The 21,362-nt window shown below is 43.9% G+C and overlaps 1 protein-coding gene across 12 annotated transcripts in view; it reads right to left on the minus strand.

Moving 5' to 3' along the window:
* Positions 1–21,362, minus strand: part of ENOX1 (ecto-NOX disulfide-thiol exchanger 1) — a 609,533-nt gene that overhangs the window by 55,651 nt on the left and 532,520 nt on the right. For 9 of the 12 annotated variants that reach the window (XM_049701218.1, XM_033436738.2, XM_049701211.1 and 6 more), the window contains 2 exons: positions 9,373–9,480; positions 4,989–5,045 (listed from right to left, as the gene is read on the minus strand). The exons of 1 other annotated variant lie outside the window; for it this stretch is intronic. In XM_049701218.1, the coding sequence (XP_049557175.1) occupies positions 4,989–5,045; positions 9,373–9,480 (165 nt within the window). The remainder of the gene's footprint in view (positions 1–4,988; positions 5,046–9,372; positions 9,481–21,362) is intronic. 2 more of the 12 variants (XM_049701216.1, XM_049701215.1) reach the window with 2 other exon arrangements.

Genomic DNA, 21,362 nt, shown 5'->3' on the forward strand with positions numbered 1-21,362 from the left:
ATGGTAAGCACGTTCTGCAACTGGGCCAAGGGCTCGATGCTAGCAGAGGTTCCGCCATAGGCATCATTAGAATACACGGTTAATGGTAGCTTTCTGCCGCAGCGTGTACTAAACTTGAAGACTGTTCTGCACACAGCATCTCTTCCGTATGCTCTTAACATCTTCACTCTGACAAATTTGAAGACAACTTGAGGATTTACTTACTTACAGAGGCAACGTGAAAAACTGAAAAATCTTTTCTCTTTTGTGTTTTTGTTTTATTGTTGGGTGGGAAAGGTGTTCCACTAGACAGTGGTAACCTTCAGTGCCATAGATTCAACCTCTTTCCAGACTGCAAATGATTTTTGTAACTCCAGTGTGTGAGCCTGAATTATGCAAGTAGAGGAGGGGGCAGTAAAAGCTTTCCTGTAGCAGAAACAAAGAGGGGGGAGAAAAAATTCACGGAAAGCTTCTAGACCGAATTGTTCTATACGTTGCCGGCTTAAGTAGCTACTTTATTTGATCCCTCCTAGCTGTTCCTGCATTTCTTGCATCCTCTCCTTTCCCTTCCACTTTCTCGCCGAGCATATGCAGGTTAAGGATCATGGGTGGTGATACCTCTGGGAGGTACCTGGGAGGAAGGTCATCAAAAGAGATGCAAGGTGAGGACAGATATCGAATTAATTACATTCAACAAAGTAATGAATAGTAAATTTAATTTTAAATTAAATTTTAAAAGTTTTTAATTTAAGATTTTGATATCTGTTATACATAATGACCAGGGACCAGGTTAGTTATTCAGCAATCCTAGGGGTTAAGAGAGAGCTTGGAGACAGAGACCAAAAGAAAAGTCATAGCTTTGCTTTTGAGGAAAGAAAATTGGTTTTGGAATAGCTGAAATCTCTGAAGGATCTGTACTAAAGGCTAGTTTTAAACTTGGGTATACTAAAATATATCCAGTTCCAAATACAAGAAAAAACCTGCTTCAGATCTTAAGTGCAGTCCTCTTAGAGAAAAGGCCTTTGCAATTGATCTCAGCTTCTGGCTCCAATGCTTTTAGATTAGCCTTTCAGAAACCTCTTCTCATGGGCGTGAGCTCACAGAAGGTCTTGCGCATGGGGACAAGGGTGGGCTTTGTAAGGGCGCCTCTGTTTGGGGACCTCAAGAATACTGAACAAGGTGTTGGTCAGATACTGTCCTTGCCCAGTAAAATATAAAAACAATAGAAAATAATTAGTAACTGAGGGACTCTCGGTGCGGCTACCCTCATAAGCTTAGCTCTTGAGACTAAAGAGGCAAAAGAGTTACTAAGTTGCAAAACCGGACACATCTTTTTTTTTTTTTCCCGACACATCTTTGAGTGGCAGGTGTGCATCTGTCACGCTAACATTCTGAATGCCTGACAATTCTGTTACGTCTAATCTCCCTGCCAGACTTCATGACACAGCTATTAATATACAGAATCAACCAGAAACAAATCTGAGCCATGCAGACCAGGATTTATGGACGTGTTAATTACGGCATTATTTATAAAATTAAAAAAAAAAAAGGAAGTTAAATGCCTAACACATAGGCACGTGGTTCAGTTAGTTCATATCTACATTACACAGCCATTAAGAGCCATGTCTCTGAGGAACATTTACTGACAAGAAGAATACTCACGGTATAATGAGAAATCAATAAGGTACAAAATGGAAGACACTGTGATCATATTTATTGGTTCATTTATTTATGGTTTTTTCCCCTCTGGTCGTATGCATGCACGTGACTGGGAAGAACTAAAATAAAATACTGATGGTGACTATCTCTGAGTAATGAGATATTAGCTTATTTTTCTCTACCTTTGTATACTTTTCTGTAATTTTCCAGTTTCATACAAACCTTTTCCTTTTCCAATAAAATATACTGCTTTAAGAAAGCAACTGTTAATTCTCACAAGAATACCTAGCTAAGCCAGCACCAGTCCACTATATAATTATTATTAATAAATGATAATGTACACAGCTCCTATCCCTGCATGTGAGTAATCATGGTGAAAAAAAATCAATATGTCTCAGTCAGTAACCTCTGGGCCAGAAGCTTTAAAACTCATGATCTGCATTAAAATTCATCCTGTCAGAGCACTACCTACTGTATTCAATATTCTGATATTGATGCATGAAAAGGGAATTGATACTTGTCAAGGACGTACTCTGCGCCAGGTGTTTATATACGGGGTTTCGCTTAGTACGCTTCTGGATGAGGAAACTGAAGTTCAAAAAGGTCAAATCACTGACTCTGGTCACATGACTCCTCAGTGATCAAAATGGATTCAAACCCTCTCAGTCTGGCTTGAAAGCCCCCTCTCCTTTCACCACCACAGGGCTGGTGAAAACTTCAGATGACACTAGACTTCATTTCAGACATTTAAAAATATCTTAAAGTATTTTGCTAGCACTCCGACCGTGTGGCCAAAATAACTGACCTTTGTTTCTTTTCTTTCACACAACCTAGTGGAGGTGCTGGGGAAACTACCCAAAGGAGACAACATGACAGACAGAAAAGAGAAGGACAGGTGAATAATCCACCTACTGGGAAACGCTTGAAAGAACAGGCAATTTTTAGAGTTGCACAAACTAGCCTAGCCCTCTGCTCGGTGAGGGAGGAGGCGGCCAGCTGAGATGTCGGGCAAGTGCTACCAGACTCCATCAGTCCACAAATCTGTCCCCGAACCCGCCCCAGTGGGCAAGGTGCTGCTCCTCTCTCCTGCTTGGCCTGACTGAACCCCATTTCTCAACGGTCATTTTGGGGGGTTGATTACAAAGCACACGTCATGGATTCTAGAGAGGATTTTTTTTTTTTTTTTTGGTACGCGGGCCTCTCACTGTTGTGGCCTCTCCCATTGCGGAGCACAGGCTCTGGACGCACAGGCTCAGCGGCCATGGCTCATGGGCCCAGCCGCTCCGCGGCATGTGGGATCCTCCCGGACCGGGGCACGAACCCGTGTCCCCTGCATCGGCAGGCGGACTCTCAACCACTGCGCCACCAGGGAAGCCCTAGAGAGTATTCTTAGACGTTAAAAACTTTCCTCTAAGAGAGGACGACAGACCTTAAAGATGATCTCTTTTCACTCTTTCCACTTAACAATAGATACCTTTTGACATTTCTCAAGAAAGAGCCTACAGACTAGATATTGTGTTAGGCCTATCTTTCCACGTAGCATCTAATTGAATTCAATCAGCAGATGAGTTTGTAATCCTAACAACATCCCATATAGTTAGAACCTCACAATTACAAAGTGCTTCCAAATCAGTGATGTCATTTGCTTCTCACAGTAAACCTGAAGGAAGGAAAGGGAGGTAATGTCACCCCCATTTTACACATCAGGAAATTGAGACATGCTGCCTCTTTGTCTGGCTTATTGGATTAGACAGCAGCTTCCTTGGGAGGCACAGAGGGACTGACTCTGAGGGGGGGTGCGTATGAAAGTTTCAAAACATGGCAGTAACGTGTCTCTGGAAAACAGGATCCTGAAAAGGGGTTTTCGGGTAAGGATGGGGTAATGAAATACTGGAGCAGGAAGACAAACACTACTTAGGTCACACCGTTGCCTGTGGAGAGCTCTGGGTGAGTGGCTTCCTTCCCTAACTTTCTGCTTTCTCAGTCCTATCTATTCTTCAAAGCCAAACCCAAATCCCACCGATCCAGGAGCCGTTCTTGAGTATCCAGCACAGAGAAACCATAATAACAACACCTTAAGATTTCCATGTGCCCTAGCTCATTACATCATGAAAAGCTGTTGAGGTAGGCTGCACAGTCAGTTTTACAAATGAAGAAAATGAAGCTCAGAGGGGTTCAGTAACTTGTCAAGCTGACACGGCTAATAAGCAGCAAAGTCTGGATTTCAAACTACGTCAAATCACAGCGGCCTCACCCTCCTGTACATGTATCACATCTTGTTTATTGCCTGCCCACGTGTCCCCTAGTTCATCAGCCTTTTGTTGTAAGTTCTTTGAGGGCAGACACCAAGCCTTATATTTCTTTCTAACCACCCCCTCCCACAGTTAGCAGAGCCCCATGTACACAGTAGGTTCTCAATAAGCATCATATGTTAAATATCTGTTTGGTAGGAAGAGTAGTTATTAAGAGGGATTTTTCGGTACTCTGAATGTCAGGGTCTCTGCTGTATATAATTAAAACAAGAGTGAACATGGAATGTATAATTTCTCCTCGCTCTAGCTTAATCAGGCATTCATTACCATGTCTGATTCTGTGTTATGTAAAAAGAACTGCTTAGTAAGCATTTTCTATGAAGAGGATAGTCAAATACATTCAGATATCAAAGAAATTTTTTAAAAAGGCGAAAACAAAACCATCCAACATATGGAGAGACAATGATCTACATGGCATACTGTTTCACCTGAGACTAAAGAACTTCCAAGGCAAAGAGAGTACTTGGCTAATACTGGGAAATTCAAGGTACACCCAGGAGGAAGCAGAGTGCCAAGTGGGATCCTGTACCATTAGATTCTGTCTCAAGAGGACGGACGCTCTATGCAACTGATCGGGGTCAGAAACAGAGAAAAGTACGCTTTCAAGGGCTTTTCTGGGAGAAGGGGTTTGCTTTGAAACCTCTTCAGCATAGCAGCCATTTCACTACCCTCTTCATTGCCAGGCAAACTTAATAAAAACACATGCAGTATACAATTTATTACCCTGTTGGGTCTCATTCCATTTGCCCTCCCAACACCTCATTGGTCTATAGCTTTGAAAATATAAAGGGCTCGAATAAATTCATTGAGATGAGAATTTTTATGATAGAGCTTAGCTCAAGTACTCCTATGTCAACATCTGGTAACCTAAGCTAACAGTACCTACCCATATTTTACTGCCAAACCACACATTAGTAATCTTAATAAGCCGCTGAGACGCAGGGATCTGACTTCCTTTGTGTTAAAAAGTGCCACATTCTCGTGGGCATTCAACCAACACCAAGCAAGAAGAGCAAACACCAGGTTTGTGGTACCTACATTTGTGTCCTCATGGCTGTGGCCATTGGTCTCGACCAACTCCTTGGTACCCTTCAACTGCAGATTTTAAGAAAAAACAAAACAAAAAAACCCAAATGAATAAGTAAGCATTATCTACTAAGTGTATATCATCCTGTTAACCCTGATTTATCTGAGGCTGCCCTTTATGAAACTTCCAACAAGAAAAAACAGATGGAGCACGTAATTCTAACGAGTCTTCCTGAAACCAGTTTGAGACCAACATTTTACGAAACCTGATGGCTGGCAAGAAATAAATGGGCCTTGGTCATTATTTTTAAATAATAAAATTAGAAAGCAGTTCCACAGGCATAAAATGCATAAAACTCATTCTTAAGAATAATAAATGATTCCATTTCCTCGTTGTATTGCTATTAATTTAAACCCGGCAGTGTTTGCAAGTTGCCACCAGCTAAATGATGTTATATAACAATTGTTCGAGAATTATGTTATTTCCCCTTGTTTTAACATGCCGCAGTGCTACTGTACGTGTCCTCCTTGAGAACCTATTTGAATGACTGACATGGTTTCTGGAGGTCTAAAACAAGATGATTTGCTTCTTTTTGGAAAGGAAGAATTGGGAACACATCTCCTTGGTCACTGAGGCATCAGAAGAAAAGCTATTTCTCAAATGAGATTTTTAACAGTGAACATCTGAAAATGCCTCTCCCTCAGAAGGCTTAGGAGTCATCAGTTATCGGGAGATTTCTGGAAACCTTTAATTGGCATTTTATCCTAGCCTGACTTGAAGCAGACACATGAAGACAGAGAATAAGGGCAGAGGGGAGCAGGCCTTGCAGCTGTTTGCTGGTACTTCTTCCTGGCCTATTATGCTTAGGAAGCAGCATCTTCTGCTTCCTCTTTTTTATGCCTAAAATATTCATGGTGGGATATAAATGCGTAAAGTTTGAAAGAAAATAAGTGCACCACCCATGTGTTTGATTCAAATGTTGCTTCTTTCGGGCTCTTGGTACACGTTAAAATGAAAGCGTCTTTGATTTTTGTCAGGCGATCTCAGACTCCCAGCAAGAAAACCACACGCTCTCCATGCCAAGAGAGAGGCTCTGCCGAAGCAACGGCGCCATGGAGGAGCTGAGTGTGGGGCAGCCGGCTGTGGGCCAGTGGGGCAGATTAAGACTCACCTCCACATCACGCTCCTGCTTGAGAAAGAGGCATGCTGCCCTGCGTTCTCTGGGGCTACACCACTGATGCTTCTACACACAACAAAGACAAGGGAGCACAGGCAATGTGTGATACACACGAGAAGAAAAAGTGCGCCTCAGTGACAGCAGTGCCGTCTGTTATCAGAGGGCACAAACGGACTTAAAAACCCCTCTCTGTTTTCCTGTCTTAAGGGTTTCTTTTCATAGGTGTTCCTCATCTTCTCCTTTTCATCAACCCTCTCTGCTTGTCCCACCTTGTAACTTGTGCTTCTGGGAGTGAAGAGCGGGGTTGGCTCAGAAGAAGGTTTTGTTACTTCTGCCCTCAATGGCCTGGCTCCCTGCTCTCTCCGGAGCTGCTGGTCTCCTCCAGACGGAGGGGCTAACATCTTGTCTGAGGATACCTGGGCTTGGGAACAGGCTCCAGGTGTTGGAAGCTACCACCTCTGTGAAGGACATGAAAGGCAGGAGCCAGTGGGGCCTGGTGGGACCTGGTGAAGCTGCATCTTAGCAAACAGAGAGCTTAGGGAATGAGCCTGCCTTCCCTGGGCTGAGGGCTACGGACGGTAAGGGTCTGCCCTCACAACCTGTTCCTTCTTTTCAGGATTTCCATCAAGTGGCAGTCACGTTAAAGAGCAAAATTCCACGTCTTCAGAGCAGGATATATCTTTTCCTGTGTGTGTGTGTGTGTCTATATAATACTGTAAGTCCCCTACATACGAACGAGTTCCGTTCCGAGAGCGTGTCTGTAAGTCCAATTTGCTTGTAAGTCCAGCAAAGTTAGCCTAGGTACCCAACTAACACAATTGGCTATATAGTACTGTACTGTACTGTAATGGGTCTATAATACTTTTCACACAAATAATACATAAAAAACAAACAAACAAAAAATAAAGAAAACATTTTTAATCTTACAGCACAGCACCTTGAAAAGTACAGTAGTACCAGCTACATCACGGCTGCTTTTATGCTTGCTTTCGGACATCCTGGGCTTGAAATAAAGATACTGTACTACTGTACTCTATACAGTACTGTACAGTAAAGTACATAAAAGCACGGCCACTTGTAGAGGATGCACGCACGTGACAACGTACGCCAGACATGTGAACTGACTTATGTGATTGGACAGGCGAACGCACATTTACATCTTCGAAAGTTCTCAACTTGAAGGTTCGTATGCAGGGAACTTACTGTAGTAAGAGTCTAGGCCCAATCAAATCTCTAGGGGGTGAGGCCATCTGTTTAGGCCCTATCTATGCAGGCACTGAAAAGGTGTTTGCACGTATAGCGACTCTACACAAATCCAAAGAAAGCTTTCTAAGGCATTGTTCAGCGAGGCAGAGGTGTGTTTTTAAATGTATGTCTGTGTGTGGCGGGAAGCTACAGGGAGATGGAAGGAATGTGTCCACTGCCTGTTCTCATCTGCAAGGATGACAGGGGCACCGGGCAAGGGGCTCTCGGGAAAACAGGCTGGCGGCGAACAGCACCCAAATGGCTGCTGTGGGCTCTCTTAGGCTTATGTATTCTCGGTGCCCTTGCTTGTAAAGGAGCCATCCCATTACTACAGCAGATTTAAAAACGCTTCCTTTCCAGTCAGATTTCCTAGGTTTTTAATGATTTTAGTTGTTCTGAATCTTGTTCATGTTCCCCATTTATCTTTTTTTTTTTTTAAGTAATGGAGAATGAAGTGTGATGCTTTACCAAAGCCTGTGTACGCACGTTGCTCTTTAAAAACGCATGCCGTGACGACAAGGATGTAGCAATGAATTCTGCAAAACTTAGCATCTATTTTTATGACTGGAGTTTGGATTTTGAATCAAAATAAAGGATCTGAGTCATTTAGAGAAAGGAATTCACCCCTCCTCATCCCAGTAAATCAAGGAGGCAGAGAGAGAAAATGTAAAACAACAAAGCTCAGAGCTATGTCTGTCCGATCAGGAGCAAATCTGGACCAAATCAGCTCTACTTTGTTGAAAGCCTTTGAATAATGTAAAAGAAGAAAGAACAGTGACTGCAGGTCTCTTAGACAGTAGGTCATTGTGAATTTAGTCATCAATATTTTTTCAGTTCAATCTAACTTATCCAAAATCATATAATGTAAGCCTCAGTCTAAGTTACTGAATCTATCTTAATCGTATAAAGGTAACGATTAGCTTTAGAAAGCATTTTCCTCCAAAGCTATAACAGCTCATAAACTATCTAACATCTTCACTTGTCCCTCACAATTCACTTATACTTTTAGGGGAAAGTGACTGACAATATATTTTGAGTCCAAACCATTAAGAAGTTAAAAATCACCTGTAAAGTGACTGAGTCACAGCTGACTAGGCTCATACGCTTCCAACTTCATAGTTTTTTTTAAAAAATATCACTTTTGAAGTTACATATGTTGTGCAGAGGACCTCCTCATACACCACGGTGAGTGAAAATTTTAAAGCAACCTAAATTTGACTACCCCCAAAGGGCTACGGTTACTATATGTGATTTTTTTCCCCCTTCCCTTTGCCGTTCATTACATCATGGGCAGCATGTGAAGGCCAGAAATAGGAAAGCATTTCAAGAGCTTTCTCAGCTTCTTGCGTGTAGATACTGGGCTTAGATTTCACTCAGCTGCCGGTCGATCCATCTCACCCTGCTGTACGACGATAGTTTCCAATCTACTTATCAACGTCGGGCCACACTTTAGTATCAAAGAAAGCCAGGATGAAACGTTCAGATTTACAAACTTCATATGAAAGGTCTGTTGCTCACCCTGGTTAGATAAGTGCCCTGATGCACAGGGGAGAGATTTTTTTAAATGTCGCTATGAATCAGTCCTTCTGATTCAGATGTCTGCAGGAGGACTGTGGGCTATGCTAAACTCATTTTCCTTGCGATGAGACTTAAAAGGAAACTAGCTGCTTGCTGTGAAATTTATCCGCATTGCCAATGTTTTAAAACTTTATCGAAATTCATTTGTCTTCTGGAAGAAACGTTCACACATCGCTGGGGGGCTTGGGTGGCCTAAAGAGGTACCAGAGTGAAAACAGAGATGCTGCAGATGAGATGATAAATTCTACCCAGCAAAGCTGCTAAGAGGTGGGGAGGGTCCAGGCTGGTCATTTCCAAGATTAACTGCAGCAGTATTTGCGTGTGTGTCGAACACGGGGGAGGCGTGTGTCCGTGTCTGAACTAATTCACAAGGCAGAGCTGTTGCATTCACTTACTTGTTCCTGGAGGACTTTGAGTAATGCCTGTGTGTGTGACTGCTCTTCCTTTGCTTGTTCCAATTCTGACTTTTTGTTGTTTAACTCCTCCTGGATGGTCAGCAATTGCTGTGAAAAGGATATTTAGGATGAGTAGGATTGAAGGCCAATGGAATACTGTAAGATATTGAAAACATCCATTCCAAAACACGAGGAAAAGGTTTGTACGTGTCTTAAAGCTTAATCCAGACTTCAGTTGACCTTTTTTAAATGTCTGTTTCACACACACACCCCCCGTAGTGTAACGAGTGTGCAGTTAATGCCACAGTATCAGGCTGTTTGTGACACTGATGCACAACGCTTGTTTCAGTGTTTGTGAAGGCACCTTTATATTCCTTTAAACAGATGCGTATCTGTAAAAATATGTAGAATAGTGGTAAGAAACTAAGACACTGACAGCTGAAGAAATTAAATCATAAAGACACTTAAAATAATGAGTCAACTTGTCCGAGGTTACATCATTTTACATATGACCCTAAAGCTAGCTTGCCAGTAGCTCTGTAAAGCTGCTTCCCCAGGTGGCTGGGAGCACAAAAGAGCCTTTTACCTTCTCTGTTATGATGGTGATGTTTTATTAGATCAGCAGGACTGAAGTCCAAACTGCAATCAATGTATCAGTCGAGAAAACTGCTGATACAAGCTGTCAAAACACTCAGCTATGGCCTGCACCGTTGTTTTGAAGCAGGGCCACTGAACGGATTGCTGCGAAGCCCTGAGCGCTCCTTGCCCTATCCACTGTAATGCATGGGAGGCTCAACCTGGCCTGCCAGGAGGACGGGGCTGCCCAGAACTAATTCTTTGGAACATGGTTATGTGCTAATATATACACAGGCTGCAGAGCACATTCAAGAGCTTCAAAACAGGCCCCGGAAGCAGCTATGTCTTATTCAGAGCTTCTTGACAACAAAGGGCTAGTTTGCAAAGACGGAAGTCTGTTTCTTCTGCTCCTGCACATGACAAGTGCTGCACTGACGATACGAGAATGTCAGTGCATTCCTGCCACGAGGGTAGCTGTCTCCACACCAAGGCTGCGACTTCTGGGGCTGGACAAGCTGGCTGCAGAGCTGCCTGGCCAGTTCTGAACTATCAAGGCCGGAATAAACACTGTCACTGGATTCCTGATGCTTAAAGTTGCCAAGTGGAAGGATTAAATTAAATCTTCAAAACTGCTAGTTTTGCGGTACGTTGTCAGGGAGGAAGTACTCAGAAAAACACACTGTGCCTTAACCCCTGGGCTTGCGTGTCCTGTTCCCTCGTCCGGTGCTGTTGTAGATTTAAGAACCTGCTTTGGTCCCCCAGCATAAACAGTGGTTTCCTTGCAGTTTTCAAAACACTCAGCGCCCCTTATTTTACCACCTGCCCGTATCATACTCACATATGATGCAATACACACAACCCACACGGGCTCCCTTCACATGTTACGTGATTCAATTGTGCACCAACTGATTAAAGTGCAGAAACCAGGGGGCCATATTGTACTCTGGCACCATGATAAGTAATGAAAATGACCATTTCCAAACAGTGGGGAATGACCCTGGTTCTTTATTCTCATTCATGACCAGCCCCAGAACAGTTCCGAGAGGATCTGGTGCTCTGACTTCCACGATGCCGAGTGGATTTTTACGTCATTAGACCATTTCGAATCCACTCCTTAAACCTCCTTTAAAAATGAGCCAAATGAAGGACAGGAAATTGTCTTCAAACATAGGTAGCTTATGTTCACTCAACTGCAGCACTCGAAGTGGCAAAATTTAGAAACGACTGATGTCCAGCAGAGGGGGGACTGGCTACAGTAACGATGGTGCATCTGTACAATGGAACACGATGCAGCCATTAAAATGAAGTTGCACAAGTGTCTCTGGACATAGAATTAACTCATAATATACTGTTCTCCACATGAAAAGTTCAGGCTATGAAAGGGTTTCACTGAATTTTGCAAACTATTCGTAGAAATGAATCTGGACACTGTCTCTGGGTAGGTGGGCTTACGGATCTTTCTGTTAGTTTTGCTTGTCATTTTCTGGTATGTCTGTAAAGGAGCAGACACTGCTTTAGTAAGAACAGCAACAAGAGCAAACAAATGAACTTAAGTTAAAGTTGGGGAAAGGACAAAGAAAGGAAAACCACTTGGACACAACTCTCAGCTGTTATTACCAACACTGTGAATAGATCAGAGGGGAAGTGAGAACTCCACTGAGTCTGCCATTTCATCCACACGTTTACAACACTGCTTCGTGCTATTAAAACGTGCGTGCGCTCGTGTACACACACACACACACACACACACACACACACACACACACCCTTCCCCTGACCTCACTTCCCATGTAAGCTTCCATCCGTTCTCACTGTTCCTTGGAATCACACTTTTAAATTAAAAAAAAGTGTGATTCCAAGGAATCATCCCCAGTTCCTTTTCTTCTCGTATGTAGGCAACCGCTTTCAACGGTTTCTTTTTTATTTGAATGTGTTTTTCCAAAATATATACTGTTGTTTTGAGAGTATGCATTTGTATGTTAAGTGATAGTGTTCATATTTCTCGCTTACTATGTTTTTAACATCCATGTTGATAGGTATATGTATCTAACTATTGCTTCTGGTGGCTGCACACTATTTTACAGGGTACGTCCACCCAGTTATACCTATTCCACTCTCCCAGTGAAGGCCACTCAGATTATCTCCAATTCTCCTCCCCCTGTATAAGGCTGTAGTGGGAGATGCTAATGCTTGTCCCTATGGACCTGTGGGAGACTTGCCCTGGTGCATAGCCAGCGATGGAGCTGTCGGTCATGGGGCATGCCTGAGGAGTTCAGTGCCAAAGCTGCATCACAGAATGGCTGTACCAGCCTACCCGCCCACCAGTGCTATAAGAGTTACTGTACCCCACACCCACACTAACACTTTGCATTATCCAACTTTCTAACCTCTGTCAGTCTAATAATATCAAGATTCTTCACCTTGGGACTTGCCTTGTGGTCGAGCTGTAAAGAATCTGTCTTCCAACGCAGGGGATGTAGGTTCGATCCCTGGGTGGGGAACTAAGATCCCACATACCACGGCGCAACTAAGCCCACCTGCCACGGCTACTGAGCTCGTGTGCCTCAATGAGAGAGCCCTGCGTGCCGCAAACTACAGAGCCCGCGAGCCACAACGAGAGAGAAAACCCGCGTGCCACAACTAGAGAGAAGCCCGTGAGCCGCAACGGAAGATCCAGCGTGCCTCAACGAAGACCCCGCGTGCTGCAACTAAGACCCGATGCAGCCAAATAAATAAATTAATTTTTATATATTTTAAAAAAAGATTCTTCATCTTTGAAAAATCTCATACTTCTCTGACCCCCTGGGGTTTTATGCATCTCACATGTCTGCCAGCCTTTGAGGTTTACTGACACTTCTTAAAGGGAGAGTCAAGGGTAGTGGTTCTTAACTATGGAGAACTTTTCAAACACACTTATTCCTGGGTCCCACAGAAGACCAATTAACTCAGATTATCTAGGGGACGGACCCAGGCAATAATATTTTTTTAAAAAACCTCCACAGGGCTTCCCTGGTGGCACAGTGGTTGAGAGTCCGCCTGCCGATGCAGGGGACACGGGTTTGTGCCCCGGTCCGGGAAGATCCCACATGCCGCGGAGCGGCTGGGCCCGTGAGTCATGGCCGCTGGGCCTGCGCATCCGGAGCCTGTGCTCCACAGCGGGAGAGGCCCATGTACCGCAAAAAAAAAAAAAAAAAAACACCTCCACAGATAATTTTAATATGCAGCTGGGAAGGAACACCACTGTCTCTTTAAATGCTTATTTAATCCTGCTACAACGTTGCTTCTGTCCAGAGTACCCTACTCAGACTCTGCTCTTACTACAGTCACTAACGCTTTTCTAACTGCCAACTAGGAGGCCAGGTTCTGTTTGCCTTGGCATGTCCTCTCTCTCCAGGCGACCCTGTTCACACCCATGGCTTCAACGGGCTCGGGCTCGGCTCCTGCGCTCCTGCTTTTCAAAGCTGACCTCACAGCCTCCGCCCCTCCTACTGCCCACCAGACCCTTTCCCTACAGTGTTCCAAACTGTGCTTACTGTGACCCCTCCCCCACAAGGCTAATTCTATTCCCCTGGTAACCAGAGTTAAAACCTTGAGGTCCATGCCCGCCCTTTCATCACGCCCACAACCTCTCTGCCCGTTCCTCTGCCTTCTCTCCAACCGTCTTCACTGTCATGTTTAGGATGAGCATCTCTCTTCTGGATCTGCTTTTTCCTCCTGTCATTCACCCTACACTCCTGAGAAAATTGAATCAAAGTGCTCCCGTGCTTAAAAAATACCATCGATCCCCCAATCTCTACTGGATAAAATCCAAACCACTGGCTGTGTCGTCCTTCCCCAGACATGCTAGGTCCTTTCATGACTCTATGAAAAGCTCACTACCCAGAATTCTGCCTGGCAGATTCCTATTCATTTTTTAAGCCAGCTTAAAGAATGTTTTCGGGCTGACGTCAATCCATATGATGACTTTATACAATAGAAAAGAGCCCCATCCTCTAGGCAGACAGGACCCTTCACTAAGGCACATGGTTGGGCAGTAGAGTAGGGGCTTGATTTCATCCCCTTTCACCCATTTGGCCTGGTGCCCTTGTCCAGGGCAAAACCTGCACAACTATAAGCAGTGGTCTTGGTTTCTTCCTCAGTAAAGACCCCCTCTGATCGCCCAAGCAAAGTTAGCTGTTCTAACTTCCATGCTCCAAAAGCACTTTTATATGATATATTACATTTCATAGATATCTCCCCAACTAGCCTACATCCACCAATGGTAGGGTCAATAACTGGGTTACCTCTAACACACGACAGGTGCTGAATGAACGAATGAGTAAAGAGGTGAATGAATGCTTGCTCTGGTTTCCCCAATTCTATGAGATTAAGCCACGATCTAGCAAAAAAACAAAACAAAAGAAAAACAAAAAAACCACACACACACACACAAAAGCCAAAACGAGAACAACAACTACCTGAGGATCTATCACTGGGTAATTTATTGTTCTAGACATATGGGTATATGAAATCTTCAGAGGAAAATAGCACTTAAGACATTTTGATGCTTTACTCTGGAAGTTCTAGATACCATCCTCAATCTATAGGGGAGTATTTCTTTTTTTTTTGCGGTACGTGGGCGCCTCACTGTTGTGGCCTCTCCCGTTGCGGGGCACAGGCTCCGGACGCGCAGGCTCAGCGGCCATGGCTCACGGGCCCAGCCGCTCCGCGGCACGTGGGATCTTCCCGGACCGGGGCACGAACCCGTGTCCCCTGCATCGGCAGGCGGACTCTCAACCACTGCGCCACCAGGGAAGCCCGGGAATATTTCTTAAAAGTCTAAGAAAATCCAATCAGTGAATTTATTATTATGTAATTTCTTCCCCATGTTCCACCAAAAAGCAAACAAATAAACCAAAACCACCACTAGAGGAAAAACAAAATAAACACCCCTGGACTATTTTCTGCATTCTTTCAAATGAATTGTTTCTTTTGTTTACAAAAGGTAAATTCACGAATCTAACATTTATGGATTCAAAACCGTGGGGATTCAAAACTGTGATTGTTCATATGACTAGATGTCTTATAAAAACAATGAGATAGTCTGCAACTAGATAATTTAAGTCAGCCTTTCTGGTCTTTTTGCACTTGAAATCTGTGAGACTGTATACTATTCTTTCCAGTTTGAATTTTTAAGTTCCAGAGTGCCTCAATTACAGAAGTTCACAGGCAGCTAGAACTTAATCAGAAGAGCCTCTCGGTTGGACCGGCTGACTGCAGCATAATTTTAATTTAACACTGGGAAGTGTGGCATTAAACAGATGCACTATTACATTTTTGGTGGTTACAACTGAGTGTGTTCCAATTAGGCAATTATCCATACGCCAGTCAAGTGCAAACACTCTGGCGGACAAAAACAGGTAAATAAATGCCGAACCTGACACATCTTCGTATTTCCAGGCCACTGATTTAATAGGATCATTTGTAATGCTCTCTGGGGATGCAGACTTCCGTGTGTAATGGGTCTTTCTCTCTGACAAATCCGAAGAGCAACCAGTGTTACCTGGAGCCCCAGAATAAGTGAGGTCACGTTTCCATTTTTACAGATGGGCGATTCACAGGCACCCAGAGGTTAAGTCGTGTATCCGAGGCCACGGTATCGGGGAAAGACCTACCACTTGCACAACTCGATTTTCCTACTTCAAACTGTGGTTTCTACCCTGACAACCACGCTGATCCGTCAATTGGAAATGGAAATCAGGACATGCCAGACTTAAAACCTTCCTAGCAATGACTTCTACCTACGCATTCACCGTTTGCACTTAAGACCGAGGCTGCTGGAGACGTGCCTTTGTGTATCCTTCTGTGAGTGCTGTGGTGGATTTCACTTTCCTTTAAAAACTGTAACCCTTTCCTTGTCTTTTTCCCTTAAATTCTATAATTTTGTCACTAAGGTCAAGTCTTTATATAGCTAACATATCAGATGAGCTTAGATTCCATGAAAGCCCCAGACTACGGAGCGGATTCTCTGTATGAAAGAACACCAGCAACGTCTCATGACAAGCTGACGCTCACTGAACGGTGCCGCCTCAGGAATCTCTTGCAGGACTGGTGAGCTGCTTGGGGATGGAGCTGCTGGGTGGCCTGAAACTGAGAGCATCTGACCTTGTGTCTTCCATGGCGGTGGAGGAGTACTCTTTCTAAATTCACGGTGGTGGCAGGTCACGTGAACTCGTGCCACTAGGTAGATATAATATATACCGATAGTGACTGACACCTATACACACACACACACACACACACACACACATTTTCTCTCTTTCCCTCTTCCCCTCATTTCAAGATTTCCCCAGCGACTGGCTCTATGTTCAGTTCTTTTAAAACAATCCAGTAATATTCAATGATCAATCAATCAAGCAATCATTCATTTATCCATTCTTTCAATCATCACTTATCTCCTAAGTACACAGTGCTGGGCTAGACAGCGTGCAGGACACGGAGGAAACCAAGTAGACTGTCCTCAAGATGCGGGGTCACGAGGCTGCTAGTCTATCCACTAAAATGAATTTAGGGTGGCACAAAATATTCTAACAGTGGCTCCAACCAATGTGGTTTCCCTAGGAGATTCTTGGGGGTCAGTTCAGGTGTTAGGAGAACATGAGCTCAGGGGATCCACTTTGAATCAGAACTTGTTCTCTACTCATTAGAAATGAGCCACCAAATACTAATGCTTGAGGTCTGGAAATATTTGAGCCCATACAGTGTCATCAATTTTTCATGTGTTTTTGCTCTTTTGATTCAGTTTTAATAAATGTTATTCCATCTCGATAACTTTGCTATAAATCCGATGCCCTACTTAGTGGGATAAGCCTTTAAAGGCCAGTAGGATATCGCCTAAGGAAATGAGGTCTGCTGGCTTCCAAAGACAGTTTTCCACCAAAGGCCAGGGTGGGTGTGACTATGTCTGGACAGACCAATCAGCAGTTGTTTTAATGTCCAGACCGTGGGGCGACGCCTGCGGGCATCCAGCATCATCATGTCTGCACACCTTGTCTCCAACCCCATTACTCCGTGTATTTCAGCCTGCTATCTGAACCCCCCCGGTGGCCAGTGCTGCCGGATCCTTTCCATCTTGTCCTGCTACAAGGTGAGGGGATCCGCTCATTCGTCCCTTCCTCCTTGGTGAGATCCTGCTACCCAAACACAGCTCCCTGCTTCTGCTGCTTTTCTCCCCAGGCTCTCCAGACCTTCCACCCCTCAGGCCTGCTTTGCTTCTCACAGACTTCAGAACCACTTAGGAAGGGCAGCCGCGCTAGGTCCCACTGCTGAAGTCTGCCTGTTCCCACCTCATGTCTAACGCTGAATCCCGAGCCAATCCCTGATTGTTGGGAAAAGCCTGAGATGTAACAAATCAAGTGCATATTATCACAACCTAAGAGCAAGGCTTTGCCTACAGGCCAACACATCTAGCAGTGTTCCTGAGAAAGGAGAGGAACCTGGCTCAGGGGAAGGACAGTCCTTTACTACCTGGTACTCACAACGTTCACTTTTCTCCTTGGGAAAAAAAAAAAAAAAAAAAAGATGGAATTGAACTAGTTTGAATTTTTTTGTCGCACGAGGTGGTAAGACTACTCCAAATTTATTCTTGTTTTAAATGCCATCTGCTTCTACCTGCGGATGAAACTGCGCTTCAATTTATATCAAGGTCCGAGGGTGACCAAGCCTGTGGCCTGGTTTATCCATCCCAGTGCCTCCCTCTCCGCCAACAGCTCAGTGACCCCTGGGGGAGAAACATCTTCTGGAGAGAACTCCACCATTTAGATGACTGATAGCAGGAACACGAGATCATAGGAATGAAATTGTGCTCAGGGCCTAATATCCTATTACACTAGGCTATGCATATTTAATTCCTTGGGTCTCTCCTCATGAATCAATTCCTTCAGGCCCTTAATCTCGTCAATATCTTTTCTGATATTGAATTTTAAATGCCATTCTCATTGCTAGGTAGAAAGGCAATCTCTTACTCGTGATGGGATCAGGTTTCATTTACAACTGAGAGATGCTTGGAGGAGCCTGGCCCTGTTCCCTGACCCTGCTGTTAAGATCCTAATGTCGGTCAGAGACAAACAGCCCAGGAGCAGGTCTGACAGGGCTGGCCCTCCAAGAGGTCAAGACAAGGAACCCTGGGGTCATGTCTATTGGTACCCTGGGAGCCTGGGACAGCTCTGGGAGACTGGGGAGAAGGCAGAAGTAAGTGTTTTCAAGGGTGTGGATCCTCAAGGGGGTCCCTGAGACATGAGGCACCCTGCCACCCACCCAGGGCGGTGTGCTCTGACAGGGGTTCCCTTCTCTGAACAGACGAGCAAGGGCCTGACCGAGGACACACACGGTGTGCATACACTGGAGCAAGATCTCGCGGGACGTGGGCGAAGGGAGGCCACGGGCCATGGGTTCTCTGGAGGGGAAGGATACAACCCGGAGAGCAAGGGCTTGGAGCTGGAATGTTTCCAGGTTCTCTGAGGCTGGCCCCTAACACTGGTGTTTCCCCCGCTGCAGGGTAAGGGAAGAATCCCTGAATTCCGTGAGCTGTGCAAAATTCCCCAAGGGAAGCAGGAGCGATGAATGTAAGACTTCAAGAGTGACCGAGAATTGGGTAACGCAGGTAACCACTGAGGTGCAGATCTGGAGGCCTAAGTCTGCAGGCAGTGGAAGGACTCCAAGGGCGGGGCTCTGGGAGCTGTCGACCTCGGGGCAGGAAATAAGCAGGTGCAACTGCACAAAACTTAATGGTAATCAAACTAAACGAAGGTCCATCCACTGATTATCAGCGTGCACCAGCAATTCTAACATAATCAGTGATAAAATCCTTTGTTGATCTAAAGCCTAACCAATTGCTGCGGTTACTGATAAGAGTCAATATACATGTGCAAGCTTCAAATGAGCAGTTTCACTTCTTACCCTTTAATAAACATACTCGATGTAGAAACGAATTTGGAAAATGTCAGTATCACAGTCTGCTCCCACCCTCCCCCTCCCCCACCCCCATATGCTCACATGGGACTCAGCTACACCCAGTTTTTGGATTTTGAGCTTGTCTCAGACACAGTGTCTCCAATCCCTGTAGCACTACATGTATTCTTACATTTCTACAGCAGATTCGAAATAAACAATGGTGGCACAGTTATTGCAAGGACTGAGAGCTAGAACTGAGCTACTTCATTCCACAGGACCTCTTAAAGAATTTTTATGTCTAAAATTTGAAACAGTGAAACATGGTGAGAACCATGAGCTGTATTATTTTTGTTGAGTGCACATTTTAGTTCTTATGTTACATATTTTTACTGAATTTTAATATTTTACAAGTTGAAATAAGTTCTTTCAAAACTGTTGACTGTTTGCCTTAAAACTAAAGGACAGATCAAGAAAATGTTACCAAATCAGTGGTACTATTAGTAGTTGCCTAAATTGTGTCTTTTGCATTTGGGTTTGTTAAGATTCATGTATTTACTGGACAATTATTTACAGACTGTAATATATTAACTATAATCAAAAGATCAAAGTGCAAACTGTTAGGTGGGTTAAAAAAATTATTTAATAGAGAGTTGTGATTTTTTCCTTACATTGTACTATTTTACTTAAAAATTTTTTTACAGGCATAATTATATGTGAAACTCAATATAAGAAAAATTTCACTGTATTTCTTTCTTGGCCACTATTATTACTTGTTTCATTTCATGATTATTACTGAAAATAATTTTGTCCTGTAGCAGAGGAGGATGTTTAAAAAAGGACCCCCTCGGAGTGTCAAGTTACACTAGGCACACCCCTGGCACGCACGCAGCCCAGTGTCTGGGCAGGAGAGGAGATAATGACCTTGGGAGGGGAGAAATGTGTCATCAGACTTGGTTTTAGAGACCATTTCCTTTATTTGGATATCCTCCTGGGAGGGCCTTGTGTAAAAGACAAGATACCCTTTGGCATTTGTATAATCCAATGGAGTTACTTATCACGATACACTATACCCCAATAAGGCAACATTATTATGAAAAGAAATACAGCCAAGGATTGGAGAAAAGGCAAAAAAATAAGCCCCAGGTCATTGTTTCAAGGTTAACATGGTTAGCTCTATCGCTGACTTGCTGTGTGACCTCAAACAAGCCACTTTACTGCTCTGGTCTCCTCTTTCCCTCACAACTTTCTCATGAGGAATGATTTATCATTTGCAAAGCAACACATCAATTAATGTCTTGCTTACTGAACGCAGGAAAAGAAGATGCAAAAGTGGCTTAGAAGACTCAAAAACCTATTTTCTCTTCTTCAGATGATTTTCTTTTTAATAGTGTGATTTGCAGTGTCGTTTCAACTTCCTGTTTTTCACTTTCCTCACATGTTAAATAAAGATGACAATACTCATGAGTGGGAGATTATGAGACTAAAGAACATCCATTAATATGTGAGGCTCCTTAATGGCAAAGGGTACTAAGTTAAATGAAAGGGCTGTTACTATCCTCTTTGCAAAAATGGACAGACTAAGGTCAAGTGAGCGGGCCTTACATGAGTGGGCACTCCTGGGGATTAATATTCATAGCGGAAGGTCTGTTGTTCAGTCCCATCCTGGCCATGCTGGTCGTCCTCCTCCAGCCAATTTTCAAAACACAGGGCCAGCCAACTTGAATTAACACCATTCATGCAATTCCCAAGAGAAGGTGTCAAATGTGTTGCTGAAGTAGGAATATAAATCAGTGATATTCCTTCTGTTGCCTCTGCTGGCAATTCCACTGCAAATGATAATCCAATTTGCTGGGATTTATTTATTCTTGTCACTTTTTTTTGGCAGTTATATAAGGTGGTCATCACCCCAGCCTCTGGGCACATGTACAGCTGTTAACGTAGAAATTTAAAATATTAACATGCTTTCCAGCCAGGTTGGCCCATTTACTTCAAACAAGAACCTAATTGCACAGCTGGGTCTTGCATTGTGCCCCAAAGGCCAAAAGAGATTTGTTCTTTTTCTGCAGGGTTTATAACCCAGTCACGATCAGAGCTTATAGCTAGAAAACCCTTTATGGGTGACTTGTGACCAAAATCCCGTGGCCATCTTTGGAGTTGGCTTATGCAAAGTGATCTGGGGCTAATTCAGTTCAGCCCGTGGAGAGCCAAACCATGCTCTTTCTGGCATCAGTAACAGATACTACCATCATCAGTGACCACCTTGACTGCAGTTTTAGGAAAGCGGCTTTTGACTTAATGGTTACAGAGTAAGAACGTGGTTTTGAGAGCTTTTAGTTGAATCCTAATTGGTGAGAAAGTTGTAATGATCTAACATGTAAATGAAGAGAGGAAATACAGCTGAAAGTTCTCTCTCTACATCAGCCACAGATGTCTGACTAAGGATGGACATGGGTCATCACCTATGTTGCCTAACTCTTGATTAA

The sequence above is a fragment of the Orcinus orca genome, chromosome 18 (genome assembly GCF_937001465.1).
Source record: "Orcinus orca chromosome 18, mOrcOrc1.1, whole genome shotgun sequence".
In the NCBI taxonomy this organism is placed as follows: domain Eukaryota; kingdom Metazoa; phylum Chordata; class Mammalia; order Artiodactyla; family Delphinidae; genus Orcinus; species Orcinus orca.